General features: G+C 34.8%; 2 protein-coding genes and 1 pseudogene across 2 annotated transcripts; all 3 read right to left on the bottom strand.

The window, feature by feature from the left end:
* Positions 1 to 3,286: 3,286 nt before the first annotated feature.
* LOC132628931 (protein MITOFERRINLIKE 1, chloroplastic-like) lies at positions 3,287 to 4,503 on the bottom strand (annotated as a pseudogene).
* Positions 3,287 to 6,503, bottom strand: LOC132627317 (protein WHAT'S THIS FACTOR 1 homolog, chloroplastic). Its single transcript, XM_060342588.1, has one exon. The coding sequence runs from the start codon at positions 6,043 to 6,045 to the stop codon at positions 4,792 to 4,794; it is 1,254 nt and encodes a 417-aa protein (XP_060198571.1). The 5' UTR covers positions 6,046 to 6,503; the 3' UTR covers positions 3,287 to 4,791.
* Positions 6,504 to 10,412: 3,909 nt separating this feature from the next.
* Positions 10,413 to 15,950, bottom strand: LOC132627316 (disease resistance protein RUN1-like). The gene is made up of 5 exons (XM_060342587.1): positions 15,260 to 15,950; positions 13,222 to 14,326; positions 12,679 to 12,954; positions 11,394 to 12,452; positions 10,413 to 11,236 (listed from the first exon to the last, which is right to left on the bottom strand). Exons 1-5 carry the CDS (start codon positions 15,760 to 15,762, stop codon positions 10,733 to 10,735), a joined length of 3,447 nt encoding a protein of 1,148 aa, XP_060198570.1. The 5' UTR covers positions 15,763 to 15,950; the 3' UTR covers positions 10,413 to 10,732.

Below are 15,950 nucleotides of genomic sequence, written 5' to 3'. Positions count from 1 at the left end.
TTTGTGGGTGGCAAATTACATAGAGAACAAAAATGAAAATCAAACCGTATTTTTATGGGTGGCACAAAATAAAAAATAAAACCTTGTAGTTTTATGGGTGGAAAGTGGAAACCAAAACTTTTTCCGAGGTTGTCGTAGCAATTCTTAAACATAAAACCTTATAGTTTTATTCAAAAAGCCTATCACTAAATGAACAAAAATATTATAACTCAAACTTGCATTAAAACTTGTACAATCAGTTGTCGGACCAATTCTTAAACAGAAGGTGCATCATGAACGAAGCTGATAGAGTTATAAAAATATTTATAAATTATATATGTATAAAATAATTTTAAAATTCTATATATATAATCAGGTTGGTTTGATCTCGATTTGACTTTTTTTTTTTTGTTAAAATCAAATCAAACCTATTATGGTTTTTTTTTTTTTCAATACCAAACCAAACCAAATCGGTAATCGTTTTTCGTTTTTTTTTTTCGGTTTGATTCGGTTTGTCGATTTTCTTTGTACAACCCTACAAACAAGAATCTTGGATGTGAACAAGATTATTAATGCAAAGAAATACTTGGATCACAGGAGCACGACTATTGATTTAAAAATTTTGGACATGAATTTCAGTTAAACTATTTATCCAGAACGAAAGTTCCGATAATTCTTGTTTTTTGATTGAGAAGCAATATATGCCACAAGATGGTTTCAGTAGTAAACATAAAAAGAAAGATGGAGAAGTTTATAGGCCCAGGGAGCTGAAGCATAGCGTTTCATGGTAATTTGTTGATTACCATTGCCTAGTATGCTTGTATGATTTTCTCAGTCATTTGATCAGTATATTAACTGAAAAATGAGTATAAGCCATTGGGGGGGGGGGGGGGGGGGGGGGAGAATATAAGAACATTTCTCCAGTTAATACTATGTGAACTATAACGCTAACATAATCATTACATTCAGTGGTATTTAACTTAAATAAAGAATTAATCACGTTAAATCCCCCTCCCCACCCCACCTTCTTGACAATATTTCTAGACGATCACTAGAAAAGATAAACATTTTACTGATAAGCGATATCAGGCCCAATCAACTTCAATGTTAAGGAACATTGTGTTCTAATACAAATTGTTGATGCAATATCAAAATGGGGCCAGCAATGCAACACTTAGCAATATGTTGTGGATGCAATATCTCGCATCTGTTTAAGCCATTAATGACCAGTTTGATTAACAAAAATGAACAAAAATTCCGGTCTATGTTCCTTAACAATTTGAAGAAATATTCGCTATCCCATTCCTGTTTCTTGGAAAATGTACTCGAAAGCATAGAAATATGAGAATGTGCAATCCACATTATAATGTTCTCCCCAAGTCTCAGGGACCAAATTGAATTGCCAGGTCCAACTGTTAGCCAATACAGGCAGAATTCCAACAACAAAACTGCAAAGATGCACTTTCACATTTTTTTTCTTTTTGAATCAGTAAAATGAAATTTTATTCAAAAGATAACATTAAGATGAAATTCTAGAAGGCAAAATCAGAAAACGATGCACTTCCACTCATCCTAAAACGTAATGTCTTATGTCTGGTATTCCCCAAGGTTACTTGTTATAGTCCGGATGTCCAAAAAGAAAGTCTCAGGGGAGGCGGGTCGAAGGTCAAAGAGGAAACGAACCATGTTAGATGATAAAGGGTATCTTCACCAACAACAGATTACCCTCGTAACACAATTCAAGGATTGATGGATGATTTTAACTGTAACATTATGTTTTGGGTATATTTTCATGGAACTAGTTGTTTGATTATATTTTTTATGTCAAGGCGCATCAAGGTTCTTCTTTCAATTGTGTATAATTCTTACTTTGTTTTATGAGCAAGTTATCATAACGTATCATAGGACTTTATCCACACAAAAGAAAAAACATAACTAGCTATGAATTGGACTATGTTAACAGAGGCTATCTGATCCCCTAAAGGTCAGGCGCTTGCACCTTCAGTCCCATAAAAGTTGTAAACAGGAGATTGTTGATTACAAGAGGTTGAGTAGATGCTTATTGATTTCAAAGTCTTCCACTAGGTCAAGGGTTCAAGACTGGTATGAAGAACCCAACATTCATGTTAGAAAGTGTAAACAAGAGAAGGTTGACAGTCAACACCGCTTTAGCAATTGCGTGTACCAGATTGATCAAATAGGGACTGCCCAGGTGGGTAAATATCCGTTAGGATATCCTCTTTCCAAGTATCACATGGAACTAATGCGGACCTAGAAATTGACAATGGATAAAAAGTACATCCCTGAGCTGAGTGCACACCAAATTATATGCGAGCAGGGAACTCTGGAAAGCAGTAAATGACATGGAGGAAGATCCCCTAAATAACATCCTTAATGGAATTCAAGGCGTTTCTTGGCTGGCGTTAGCAGTTCTTGTCTGTTCCTTTTTTCATTACATGGTTGCTTAAAGGGATGCTCAGTACCTGCTGCTTTTGGAGGAATTCTACGCATTCCATGTCATGACTGAAGATGCTATATGAAAATTGTTGTGGTATGCAGGAAACATCCAGCAAATGGACAGCCTAATAGTAAAGTTTAAGGACATCTTCTAAGGGACTGGCGATGATCAAAAAAGACAAATTTCAAATGTCATTCAGGTCCAATTGACTAATAAAACTATTCTCTGCATTAGACATATCATAGTAGGGCAATAGAGGAAGTAAAGACGGTTAAACATATTACCAATTCAGCCCCACGCTAATACGAAATGAATGCATGCACCAACCACATCACAGATTCAAAGGTCAACCTGGAAGACATGCATCCTTCTAGGCAGGACTTGGCTACAACAACTCACTAGAAAACAGTCACTGTAGTCAACAGTAGGGCTACTTTATATTCCATTGTATTCCACTCAATGAAAGAAAAGCAAAAAATAAAGAAAAAACCTGTTACCTGGGAAGTTTTCTTATTTCCTCTGAATAGGTATGTAACAGTAACACAGTCATTCTGTCAACTAGCAAGCCAACCAATAGTGTTCATATCCATCTTTTCATTGCTATCTGTTCCATTTTTGTTATCCTTCAATCTATAAATGTGTAGCTCAAAAATAAGGCATTCTCTTGTACAACTTCATGATCCTTAAATTGATTATTCAACAGTAGATTGATGTTCTTCCATTATCAGTCAGGTAAACCGTTACTAGACTAATACCTTAAGTGTCATACAAAATTAGAAGACACTTACTTTAGTTTTGTTAAGTTGATTTCTGAAAAAGATGGAATATATAAGATCCAATTAGTAAAAATTTTGCTGCTTCACAACCAGAATTTCACTAAACTGCACTCAATTGTTTGTCTTACATAAGAGAGAAAAAAGAAGCAGGAAAGTAGATATACATATCCGAATAATATGAGCAAACTGAATCCAGAGACATCCTTGCAAGCCAATTTGTAAGGTTCCAACTTGTGAAGACACTAATTTACAGAGATATGATTGGAAAACAATAAGAAAGAAGACCACTTACCAAAAGTTTAATAACTGGATTTAAGAACCATACTAATACGCTCTAATTGGCCTGGGTTGCATCTGCATTTCTGCAGGAACCGAAGTCTCTAGCTCCTTATGCTTCAGATACTGATCCAGAATTGTAAGACTAGCTGTTTCAAATGCAAAGTACCCCAGAGCTGAAAAACAAGCACTATGAAGTACTCTAGGACCAATTCCCCTTGTAAACCACCCTTCTTTAAATATCTGTCTCACAGTACCCAGAGATGCCAGTGACCATAGCAGCAGCAACCTTATTGGCAGCTTCAGAATGAAATGGAGTCATCAACCTAGTCTTCACCACATACAAAGGGTTTCTTAGTGAAGCTGATATTGCACCGGCCAGTGCCCCCACAACAAGCACTCTGAAATGGCAAAAAATGCTCCCAGTTGTGTTACTCAATACTGTGGCCTTCAAGTACTCAAAACGATGACTAACTCAAGACCCCAGCAGCCAAATTCTTCAACAATGTAGCACTATATCCAGCATACAACCCCAAGATTCCATCTTTTTCCAAAATTCTCATCAATACCTGCCAAGACCTCCCTTTAGCCCCAGCCTGCATCCTCTGAGTAATCGATTCTTTTGGCAACATTATAGTAGATGACACTAAATTCACCATTGCACCAGCTGTTGATGGAATAAGCACAGAAGGGTATTGTAATAAATTTGGACAAGATTGACTTGCCAAACTCACAAGTTCGGAAATACACAGCAGAAGAAGCAGTGGACCCAAAAATTACAGCAGAAACACTACTGTCAAATCAATTATCACTTTGCTTTGGAAAGTGTGGACAATGGCATCAATTGTCCCACAGTAAATCTCAGATGCCCCTTCAATTTGAAGCTAAGTTTTGATAGTGTCAAGTGGGTGAAGACACATATGTGAATGCACCAGCAATTCCACTAGCAGCTGCACCAATAAGTGGAGAGAAATTCTTGAACAAAACATGAACTTTGGGGAGTCCGTAGAGGTTTCAGAAAATTCGAAGAGAGGTTGTTGATTTGTGCTTCAATTGAAACAGAAGTTGAGGAACACTTGAAATTCTGAATGAAACTATGGTTTCTTGATTTGGTATTTATTATTGCCAAAATTAGGAAGTACCAAAACAATTTGGGACAGAGAAAGTAGTTTATTTCACCCTTTCCCAACCATTAGATTGTGCAAAGTAAGATAGCAGGACTGGCAGATTGAAAATAGGTCCTACAAAGCAGAGAAATAATAGAAATTCAGAGCTTATGGATAAGTTTACTTCTTCCGTTGCTTATGGAGCATTGTCATCAAACAGAACTTTGTAAAACCGCTTCCTCTCTTCCGGATCAAATATGCCACCTAGATCTCCTCCTTCCTTATCTGGTTCTGATGTTTCGTCGCTTTTTTGGTTCCTCCTTTTCTCTGGCTTTGGCATTATCATGCCTCTGTTCCTCTTCTTTTCTAAATTTAATAGATAATGTCTGCGGTTATATTCATGGAGTCCCTCCTGCATTAATTCTCCAAACTTCTCCTTGACAACAATAAGAGGGTCCTTTTCGATCAGTTCAGACCCATTATATGCTTCCCTCAGAAGAACAGTATAGATCTGGTATCTGTTAGAAACATAGAATATTCCAGGATGTTTGAGCAGAAAAACATTTAGTTTCTCCGGTAAACATAATTCTCTTCTAAAATGGCTCAATTTGAAAATTGATGCTTTTTTCCACAAGGTCAATGACAGTAATTCATGCACCAGCCCTACTGTTCTCTTGTCCATTTCCTTTGAACCCTCCACCAAACTATCAAGTCCTGAATAAGGTGAAATATATGGAGTACTAGAATTAAAATCTTCAAACTTTTCCCATGATTTGACCCAAGTTGGAGGCAACAAGCACGGAAAACATGGCTCTCGACCATCCTTTTTAGCCCGTTTTTCAATTGCAGAAATAGCCAAATCAGGATTCCAGGCTGTAAGTTCAATCTCCATCGAACTCCGTCTCCCGGTGTGGTTAACAACTCGAAATACTTGTGGGTACTTAGGTACAATTCTGAGCAGATAATCATCAGGAAATCCAAAATTTCTCCTCAATTCATTAAGTTTCGTAACATTCAACCTTTGATCACGGGTCATCATCAACAACTTTGCTAGTCGATCCGCATATACCGGTTCTTGCATATCCTTAACAGACTCTTCCTCTTCACTCAAAAACATCATTCTTTTAGTCATCCCACAATAGTACTCATCATTTTCAAGGTAGACTTCAAAGCAACACGGGTATTTTTTAAGCCAATTTAGAGCTTTACCTTGAAGATCAAGAGTCTTGAACTTCTTTTGCAAATATTTTACTGATGCAACTTGATTAGGACATCTCATAATAATGTTTTTAATCTGATTATTCACTACCCATCGACGGTTTCTATGTAATGCAGCTTCAAGATCTGCATCTTTCTTCATTGACCACAGAGAAAAACTTCTCCCAATATGAAAATTAACCAAATTCAAGTACCCATTTCCTTGTTTTTTCACATAAACCCGAGTTGCCATTTCCAAATCACCACTTATACATATGAAAATATCCAATTTTGAACCCAAATACTTAAATGGTTAGTGGGTTCAATGGTGTAAAGTTCAAATTTTGGGTGCTATTACTGCCACAGAAAAGCATATACAAGCAATAATATTCTCACATAAATCAGAGTTGCCGTTCCCTTAGACATATAATCAAACAGTTGGTGGGTGTGAGTGGTATAAAGTTCAAATTTTGGGTGCTATTACTGCCTCATATGAAATCAATTTAGTTTGAGATTGAAGGGTATTAATAATATTGAGAACCCAATTGCTTATATTTGTAGAACCATATATCAAAATATAAACCAAAGATAGAAATCTTGCTTACTTTTAACTTATAATTTTCTGCTTAATTTTCGGTGAGGGGACGGTACGGACAGCATTTGTATCTCTTCCTTGTTTTGCCTGAGACACCGAGTGCACAAAATAGCCAATATTAGTGGCACTGTTTAAACATCTGGGAGTAGGTCTAAAATGGTCCCTTAACTATATACTTATTGATTTTAATTCTTTAACTATCCAAAAACTTATTAAATTTGGTCTCCATCTATTTTTTTATACAAACAGCGTACAAACTCATAAATCTTCATGAGATTAATCATTAAAACTATTCCTCAGACCTATATTTCTCTCTCCCTGCTTCTTTTTCCTCAAGTTCCTCTTTTTTTTTTTTTTTTTTTTTAAAAAGCATTCTGGCATTGGTGTCGCTCTCGAATCTCTAAAATTCGAAAAGACAAACTCAGGCACAAAATTTCTATACCATTCTTCTCAAACGCTACTAAAAAACTGGTAAGAACCGACGGAAAAAACCGATGGAAAAAACCAACGGATAGACCGACAGATTTCGTCGGTTTTTTCAATAATTTTTTTAAATCTTTTTTTTTTAAGAAAACCGACGGACTGCGTCGATTATTTTTTGCACAAAAATGGGCGAAAAAATATAATTATTTGTTATATTATTTTCTAAAATAATCCGATGGAGTCCGTCAGTTTTTTTATTTTTATTTTTTTTATAAAAAAACCGATGGAGACAGAGTCCGTCAGTTTTTAGAGCGAAAAAACAGTATAAATTAAATCATTGTAAGTATATGAACAAAAAATATCAGTGGTCTAGTGGTAAAGCCCTTTAATGCCAAGGAACATACCCGGGTTTGATTCCAAGTTCCTAAGGAATGTAAGTCCGGTTTTTTTTTTTTTTTTTTAACAAGAGGAACTTGACGAAAAAGAAGCAGGGAGAGAGAAATATAGGTCTGAGGAATGGTTTAACGATTAATCTCACGAAGGTTTATGAGTCTGTACGCTATTTGTATAAAAAATAGATGAAGACCAAATTTGATAAGTTTTTGGATAGTTAAAGGACTAAAACCGGTAAATATATAGTTAAGGGACCATTTTAGACCTACTCCCATAAATAAGGGACTATTTATGGCCTTTTCTCATGTTTAAGATATAGTCAGTTTTTTCGAAATTATTTAATATTTCGCCACAGTAAATTAAGCGATGTACCTAAACTAGCCATTTTAATTAACTGTATTTATGTATTTTGAAAAGGGTGAAAATCATTTTCATCCCCCAACTTTACTTTAAAAATCAAAACCCCCTCTTAATTTTGAACAATAGTCATTCTTCCCCTTTATCCTATGTAATGTCTATTTCGTCCTTGTTATTTTCAATCCTCCATTTATATAATACATTTTTATATTATATGTAATTTTTTTTTAACTTAGGTATTTACAAATTTATTAAGTTCATTAACATATTAAGTGGAATAATATTTTTATGAATTTGCCATGAAATCTAGTGCTATTTTTTATAATCGTAACATATATATATATATATATATATATATATATATATATATTTTGTAACTTGAAATTTTATTACTAAAGTATAGTAGTAATATTTATAAATTATTTCTACATATGCATTAAGTATATGTACGTACAAGCACATCTATGTATAATTAAATTTAACGTCTCTCTTATCCCCTATTGTCCATAAAAATTAACAAGTTTTGGTTGAATTAATGAAATATTTCTTAAATTATAATTTAAAATTCATTTACAATGCAAATAAATAATTTTTAAGAATTTGCCTTTATTGTATTTTTTTTTTGTATTAGTTGCATTAAAATATATTTATAAAGCTATTATTACCTGTTATTTTCAGTTATTTTAAGAGTTTTGATTGTTATTAATAAAATTTTTTGTTTTTATTCTGCTAATTTATTTCATTATAAAATATTATTAACTTATATACTAAATTAATATTTCCCGCCTTTTTTCACCCAGACGATAATATTTATTTTTTATAGAAAATTTGTTACATAGATTAAAAAAATGAAGAATATCTTGATTTTAAAAAGTTAAAAAACAAGAAGAAAAAAGTTGATAATGTAAGGGTAAAATAGGAATTTAAAAATGTCAATCAGAATAAAGGGGGCATAATGACTATTGTTCAAAGTTGAGAGGAGAGTTTGATTTTTAAAGTAAAGTTGGGGGTATAAATGATTTTCACCCATTTTGAAAATAGCTACAAAAAGATCACACTAGATATGCTTTTGTTGTTCTAAAGACAATAACTCACCAAAACTAATTACCTGCGTATCCATTCCCCATCGAAGACGCAAACCGATAAATTCTCTCTCTTGGTTAGACATTTATTTATGTGAACCTATTCCTTATTTTGAAGGGAGTCTTATCTAAAAAAAGAAAATTATTTTACCGATAATTGATCCAGTTTAACATATTTAAGTAGCCAAAAAAGTAGAGAAACATCATTCTCAAAAATTAGACACGATTAAGATGAATGACAGAGTCTCATAGGTATTTTTTGGCATAATTATAAGATTTGAGCTGTTGAGAGACCTGATTGAATATGACATTTAGAAGGAGACGTGATTTCTTTTTGATTTCTCATTTGATTTTCAATATTCATATTAGGGTCTTGATTAATTTGAATTCGCAGCAGATGGCTATTAAAATACTGACACGATTTATTAATGAACTGAAATTTTTATTTCAACACAAAACAACGAGAGATTACCCGTGTACATTTACTAGTCTCTCAGCACGCTCCATATTAATAAGTAATTTTTTTTTTTTTATAGAATGACATAAATATTAATTCAAGTTGACAAAAACATTAATAACATTTATAATTTCAATTTTAATAATTTACCTTAGTACTCGTAGTCAAAAACTAATGGGAAGGTTTAAAGACTTGAATTGAATATTAAAGTCTTTCTTGATCAATAGAAAGATAATTAGGTGATCCGTGATCATGCTATAATAATAATGGTATTTATAAATTTCTTAGAAGAAGTATTTGATACCATCGCTAGGTCCCTTTTCGACCGTCATTGTGCATTCAATATCCATCAATTTGCTCTTCACCTCTACCTTTCTTTAGTGCCCTCATTTCATCTTCTATCTTCTGTCTTATCCACTTAACCAAATGTCATTAGACATTATCAACACTGGTTCTCAAGACAAATAATAATAATAATAATTGAGACTTTTATTGCTTACAATATGATAAAAAGAAAAAAATAATACAAAGGTAAAGAAAATGAGAAAAAGATAAAATGGGAATATGGCATGTTGGGTAATAGACTAATAGTATCCTCTTGATCTGTTGAACAATAGTAGTGCTGGTGCTGCAATACTGATGCAACAGAAAATATTATCAAAAGGAGATCTAAGAGATCAGTTCAATCGAAAATAGGTTAACCTTAATGGAGGAAAATAGTTGAAGAAGGGATTTAAACTAGAATGATTGAAACAGGAAAAACCTGAAAGTCTCATTCAGAAGATTAATAAGATGAGGCAAGAATACAATTTCACACTTTACTGTCAAACATAACATGTGATAACTTTTTGCACATCAATGATCAATAGAGACAATATTTAACTAAAAAAAAAAAAGCATAGCATATGATATCCTCTTTAAATAGCAAAAGTTCATATTTTCAACTAGAAAAGACTCGTTACATAACACCAAAAGGAAGACAATCTATAGCTCCAAGCTATTAATTAAATCACAATTTCACACAATATTTGCTTTGCTCACACACATACCCTTATTTGGATTGTTTTTTTTTGTGAATCATTTCAAAACAACTCTAAATCATGTACAAGTTTCTCTGTCATTAGCAGAATTAAGAGTTTCTCTAAGATCTTCTCCACCCTTGAGATAATTGTTACAATCTGAATTTGGAATGAATCAAAGCGAACTGAGAAGGAAAATGATATGTAGTCAAGGAAGAATAGAAAAAACAGATAGAAACTAAGAGCTAAACTAAGGCTATTGCTATTTCATTTTCTCAAAGTTGGATCACAATGGAATGAAAAGATATTATTTATAGACCTTGATGTACCAAAGAAGCTAAAATGCATTGTTTTTGCTCTCTAAGCTGAACAATTTGTGCGCCAACATATCTCCAACCAAACTGATATGTTTCACTTAGTGCAAGCATAGTTTTCTGTATTACATCTACGATGATCTGATCTCAAATCAGGCAGAGTTTTCCTTTGATATTTTTCAAGAAAAGCAAACAGTAAATTATAGTTTGTGCACATTTGATACATGAACAGAAGGAAGATTAAAAAAAATTCGTCTGCTCAACCATGCAGCTCCAACTTTTTGCAATGCAACTTATTACTCATCTGCAGCCTGTTCTTACCTCCATTCCTTTCAGATTCTTCTGAATATCAATGACTTCAATTTCTTTTGTTGAACTTTGATCATGACCACTTTGATTTTGAAGCAGCAGATGTATTCCACATCTCTTTACTTTCATCCCAGTAGAGCCGGAGAGGAACCCTTCTGGTATCGAGAACTCAACTTGTTCTCCACTCTCTATTTGGTACTCAAATTGATTAGATGGTATGTATGTTACCTTTGAGAACTCTCCTGAGTGTCCCATAGGAGGAGAGGTCGAGTAATACACACGACCATCGGTTATATGGCTGACTGTTAGTTGGGTAAGACTCCGATCACGTCCAGGAACAACCCAAACTACCCATGTGAACATTCCAATGAATTCTTGTTCTGTGTGTGTTGGCATGGTGAAAGATACTGAACCTCCGGATACTTGATGGCTGAACCAATCAGGAATCTCGTCGACTTCAAGGTATAGATCCATACTTTTATATATGTGAGGTCCCTGCATTGCACAACACACTTATATGATCTGCTATTTATTGGATGAAGAGAAACAAGAGAGGAAAATCTTGGCTTTTAACAAGTCTATAAGACATGTCATCCAATTTTGCCTGTGTTGGCCTCATTTGATAAGAAAAAGATTGAAAAAAGAGACTCACCTTGGAGAAATTTTCTATGTAATGATTTGCCAGACTCGCCGAACACTTCATCATTGTAATGGATCGTATTGATTCGAGATTCTTGAGGCCAGGAATCTCAGCCAACTTTACACAATTGTCAACATCTAACATGACCAATCGTCCTAACTCTGACAAATTTGGCAGTTTTTCCAACGATTCACAGTTCCTAGCTAATAGCTTTTGCAAATTAGGAGAAAGTTCAGGAAGTGTTTGAAGACTCACGCAGCCTTCCAGCTTGAGTTCTTCAAGCTCAGACAGCTGACACAAATTTGGTAATTTCTCCATTGAGGTACAATCTTCTAGATTGATTGTTTCTAAATTAAGAGGAAGTTTCGGGAGTGTCTGAAGATTCTTGCAACCTCGCAATCTTAGTTCAGATAGATTAGATAGTCGAAGAAGGCTAAAGGGTAAAGTATGAAAGTTATTTTTGCTCAAGTCTATGGACTTTAAAGAGGATAACAGACCAATCTCACATGGGATATCTGATTCAGACAAATTGCAGGAAGCAAGAAACAGTTCCTCCAAGGAACATAAACTTGCAATAGAAGGAGGCAGAAATCCGACATGTTCAAGGCCTGATGCTTTTGGCTTTACACAAGAAGGAAGGAATGAACGCTGGGATTTAGTTGTTGGAGCAATTCTTCCGTACTCTCCCATATGAAAATGAACAAGATTCTTCAAACATCCAAAGGAAGCAGGAAGCTTTGTGATTCCAGTTCTTGTCGCCGAGAACTTTCTGAGAGACTGCAAATTTCCCAAGTCATCAGGCAATTCTCGCAGGGTTGAGCACCAGTTTAAAACTAAAGTCTCGAGTGATTTGAGCTTGCAGATACTTGTTGGTAGTTTCTTGAGTTTTCTGCACCACAACAAATTTAACTGGACTAGACTCTCCAAATCTCCAATTGATGATTGCACCTCACTCAGATTTGAACAATTATTTAGTAACAATCTCTGAAGACTGCGTGCACCAGTGAAGTCTGGTGTTCTTTTAAGATTCTCGCAAGAACTCAAATTCAAGGCCTTCAAACTTCTCAACGACTGACAAGAACCACCAAAAAGAAAAGATTAAGGGAATCAATGTATAAGAAAGCTTTTATTCCTTTTTTTTCTTTCTCACTATGATGTTTATGAATCTTCTATTCTTAGATGGTCCCAGTGAACAAAACTGACGACCTGCTTACCTAAGTCGGCCAAGTGGGTGGGAAGGGGTATGCATCAGACCAGTCAAGAATGTCACAAACAAAAGAGATTTATGAAAAGGTACCTTTAGACTGGCTTTGAATTCTTCAAATTTACTTTCTGACATGTCAAGAGCAACAAGACTCTCCAGATGAAACTTAGATCTTATGTACTTCAATGGACAATGCTTCCAACGCAACCACTTGAGCTTGTTTGGTAAATGTTCAAATTTTCCTTTGAGACGCACATTATCAATTTGAAGTAGTCTAAGGTTGACCATCTTTGCAAATGCTTTTGTGCTTAACTGCATGTCCTTGAACATTGGCGAATTTACCATCATTACCTCTACTACTTCTGTTGCCTGCAATTTGGTTCGAAGGAAAATGTTGTTTAGTGCTGGTCAGATTATAATCCACATGGATATAGAGCATTTTACAAGAATATGCGACCACAATGAGCAAAATACAGAAGATAGGTTTACGAAAACTTGATCTAAACTTAACAAGATCAACACTCAGAATTAGATTTGCTTAAGTTAATATCCATATAGGTAAGAAAGTATAAACAAAAACCTTGAGGATCTTCATAAACATAAGTAAAGGGGACAATGCAACAATAAAAGCTTTACCTTGTCTCCCAAGAGTACATCGGAAACATCTTCCTCAAAGAACAACCTACTACGCCTCCCAGCTTCATCTGGTGATTCTTGACGGACAATTTCTCTTCCCATATCTTGAATTAGGCCATGCATGATTAATCTATTGTTTATATCAATTGTTAACAAACATCTATCTAACAAATCCTGGATTCCAGCTTCAGCAAAAAAGTCACAAGCATCTAATATTGTAACGGCGTCATCCTTGTCCACTCCTCTCAAGCAACAGGAAATATCTAGGAAGATGGCCTTAACCTTATCATCTGGGAGTGCATCAAAGCTTATTTTGAGTTGTTCTTGTATGTCATCATTGGGAATTCGTTTCAGCTTCTCAAAGGTATTCCGCCACTCTTCAATTGATTCTCCCAATAAAGAAGAACCCAAAACTGTGAGAGCTAATGGAAGTCCCCGAGCATATGTTACAATGCCTTTTGCAACCTCAACATATTCTTCTGATGGGACTGGATTTTGAAAAGCGTGCCAACTAAAGAGGTGCATAGCCTCATCGTTGTTCAATCCCCAAGCCTCGTATCTTTCATTCACTTTGAACAAGTTTAACAAATGCTCGTCTCTAGTGGTTATGATAACTCTACTGCCTGAACCAAACCAATCCCCGTTTCCTGCTAATGCTTCTAGTTGGCTCCTGCTATCCACATCGTCGAGAACAATAAGAACTTTCTTTGATCTCAATCTTTCTCTGATCAAGTTGATTCCTCTGTGGACGTTGTTGACTCTGAAGTTCTCACTCTTAAGGGTTTCATAAAGAAGTTTCTTTTGTAGATGAAGTAGGCCATCATGTTTCTCTGAAGCTTCTGATCTAATATCAGCAAGGAAGCAGCTACCTTCAAACTGTTTGTAGATTTGGTTAAACATAGCTTTAGCAAGGGTGGTTTTACCTACTCCACCAATTCCATAGATCCCAACCATGACAACATCCTCTGCGCTTTTGGATAATTTTGAATACAAATTTTTAACTCGATAATCAATTCCAATTGGGTGCTTTGCAACATCCATATATTTACGATTCAATTCCCATAAGACCGCCTCAATAATCTTTTGAATGAATTTTGACTCATAACTGTCATCAATCCAAAAACAGAAAACGAACAAAAAGAACAACCTTAGGTGTATTTTCAGACATATAACAATGAAAAGAAAACAAATAAGCAGCTTGATTCATTTCACTGTGCAAATACCCCTAACAAGCATCATAAACTAAAGAAGTTGGATAAATTCTTTCTTTCCCAAATTATATCAGTAAGCAGATCTAAAATATCCTCTATACAACGTACAACTCTAGTTACCTAAAACAAAATTTATATGCTCAAAACCACCTAAGAGGAAAAGACAAGCCAACAGTAACTGCAATATATCTTTTTCAAGGCATGTCTATTAGTTCTATATCCTATATGTATCAAGATCTGATATACTATGACATCAAATATATAAATATTCCAGCATTTCTACTCAGCATGTGTCTAACGCAAAAACAAACACATAACAGCACAAAAAATATATGTTAACTAAGGCTTGTTCATCAGTACTGCTATAAAAAGAGGTGCCTCTTAATTCTTCTCTCATCACATCATAATTCTTCTATCATCACAAAATTATCTGTTAACTAAGGGGTTCAAAATATGAAAAAGTAAACACACGAAGAAGCCAAAGAGGTTCAACGTTTACTATATATACATCAAAAATAAATTTAACCATGTATAAACAGTGTAATTTTCCGCCAAAGGGGGTTCATTGCCCTACCTCCCTCCGCTCCTACACCTAAGGGTGTGGCCCATCAGTCAATAAAGTTTGGTGAAAACTATGGGTGATCATAGTTCAAATCTCAATAGAGGCTGAAAATTTTTCATCTACCTAAACCTTGGCGGGCACAGTTACCCGATATCCGTGCTGGTGTTCAATGAAATAATCAAGAAGCACCCAAGTTGGCCTGGACAACAGTTATAAAAAGAAGAAAAAAAGCATAACATAAAAGAAATTCAGCAATAAACAGTACCCTTGTGCAACATTTTCCAAATGCCATCCTGATAAATTTGCTACTTTAGTCAAAGCAGCTTTCCACCTCTTCACCTTCTCTACACCACAAAATTCTTCTTCATGTCTTGCTAAGGCTGTTCCAAAACTCCCAGTTTGTTTGCGAACTTCAGAAGGATCAAAATTGTAAAAAACAGGTAGAACCAAGTGTCCACAGTCAAGAACTTTCACAAGTTTATCAAGACACAACTTAGAGCAAGCATAGTTTTCTGTAAAAACTATAATGGAAATCCTTGAGCCTTCTATTGCTTTCACAATTTCAAAGGAAGATTCCACCTGAACTCCATCATCATCATCCAAGAATGTGTTGACTTCAAATTGATTCAATCTTGCATAAAGATCATCTGTAAATGTGCTTTTTTGCATTTCTTCACCTCTAAAACTCAAGAAAACGTCATATGATCCAAAAATACATCGAGATTGTGAACTAGATGATTCCCCTTGAGTGATTTGAGCAACCATCATATATATAGTAAAACTATTGATGCACCATGCAAGTATACTTGAAAAGGTGCTCTTTGTTTTCAAAGGAAGAATTGAGAAAAGAGCTATGAGAGGTGATTAAAAGAAGGAAGATGGGAGGAAAGTTGTAAGTAGTGAAGTCTCAAAGATTGATTATGCTAGCTAGTTAGGAGTGCTCAACATGATTAGGC

The sequence above is a fragment of the Lycium barbarum genome, chromosome 2 (assembly GCF_019175385.1).
Source record: "Lycium barbarum isolate Lr01 chromosome 2, ASM1917538v2, whole genome shotgun sequence".
NCBI lineage: Eukaryota > Viridiplantae > Streptophyta > Magnoliopsida > Solanales > Solanaceae > Lycium > Lycium barbarum.
The sequence above is the reverse complement of the archived record's forward strand: the minus strand, read 5'-3'. Positions and strand labels throughout refer to the sequence as shown.

Coding starts and splice junctions, on each gene's coding strand:
- LOC132627317 (XM_060342588.1), bottom strand. CDS start 6,045: ATGGCAACTCGGGTTTATGTGAAAAAACAAGGAAATGGGTACTTGAAT.
- LOC132627316 (XM_060342587.1), bottom strand. CDS start 15,762: ATGATGGTTGCTCAAATCACTCAAGGGGAATCATCTAGTTCACAATCT. Junction 14,327..15,259: donor TTGGAAAATGTTGCACAAGG/GTACTGTTTATT, acceptor GATTGATGACAG/TTATGAGTCAAAATTCATTC. Junction 12,955..13,221: donor ATGTACTCTTGGGAGACAAG/GTAAAGCTTTTA, acceptor ACCAAATTGCAG/GCAACAGAAGTAGTAGAGGT.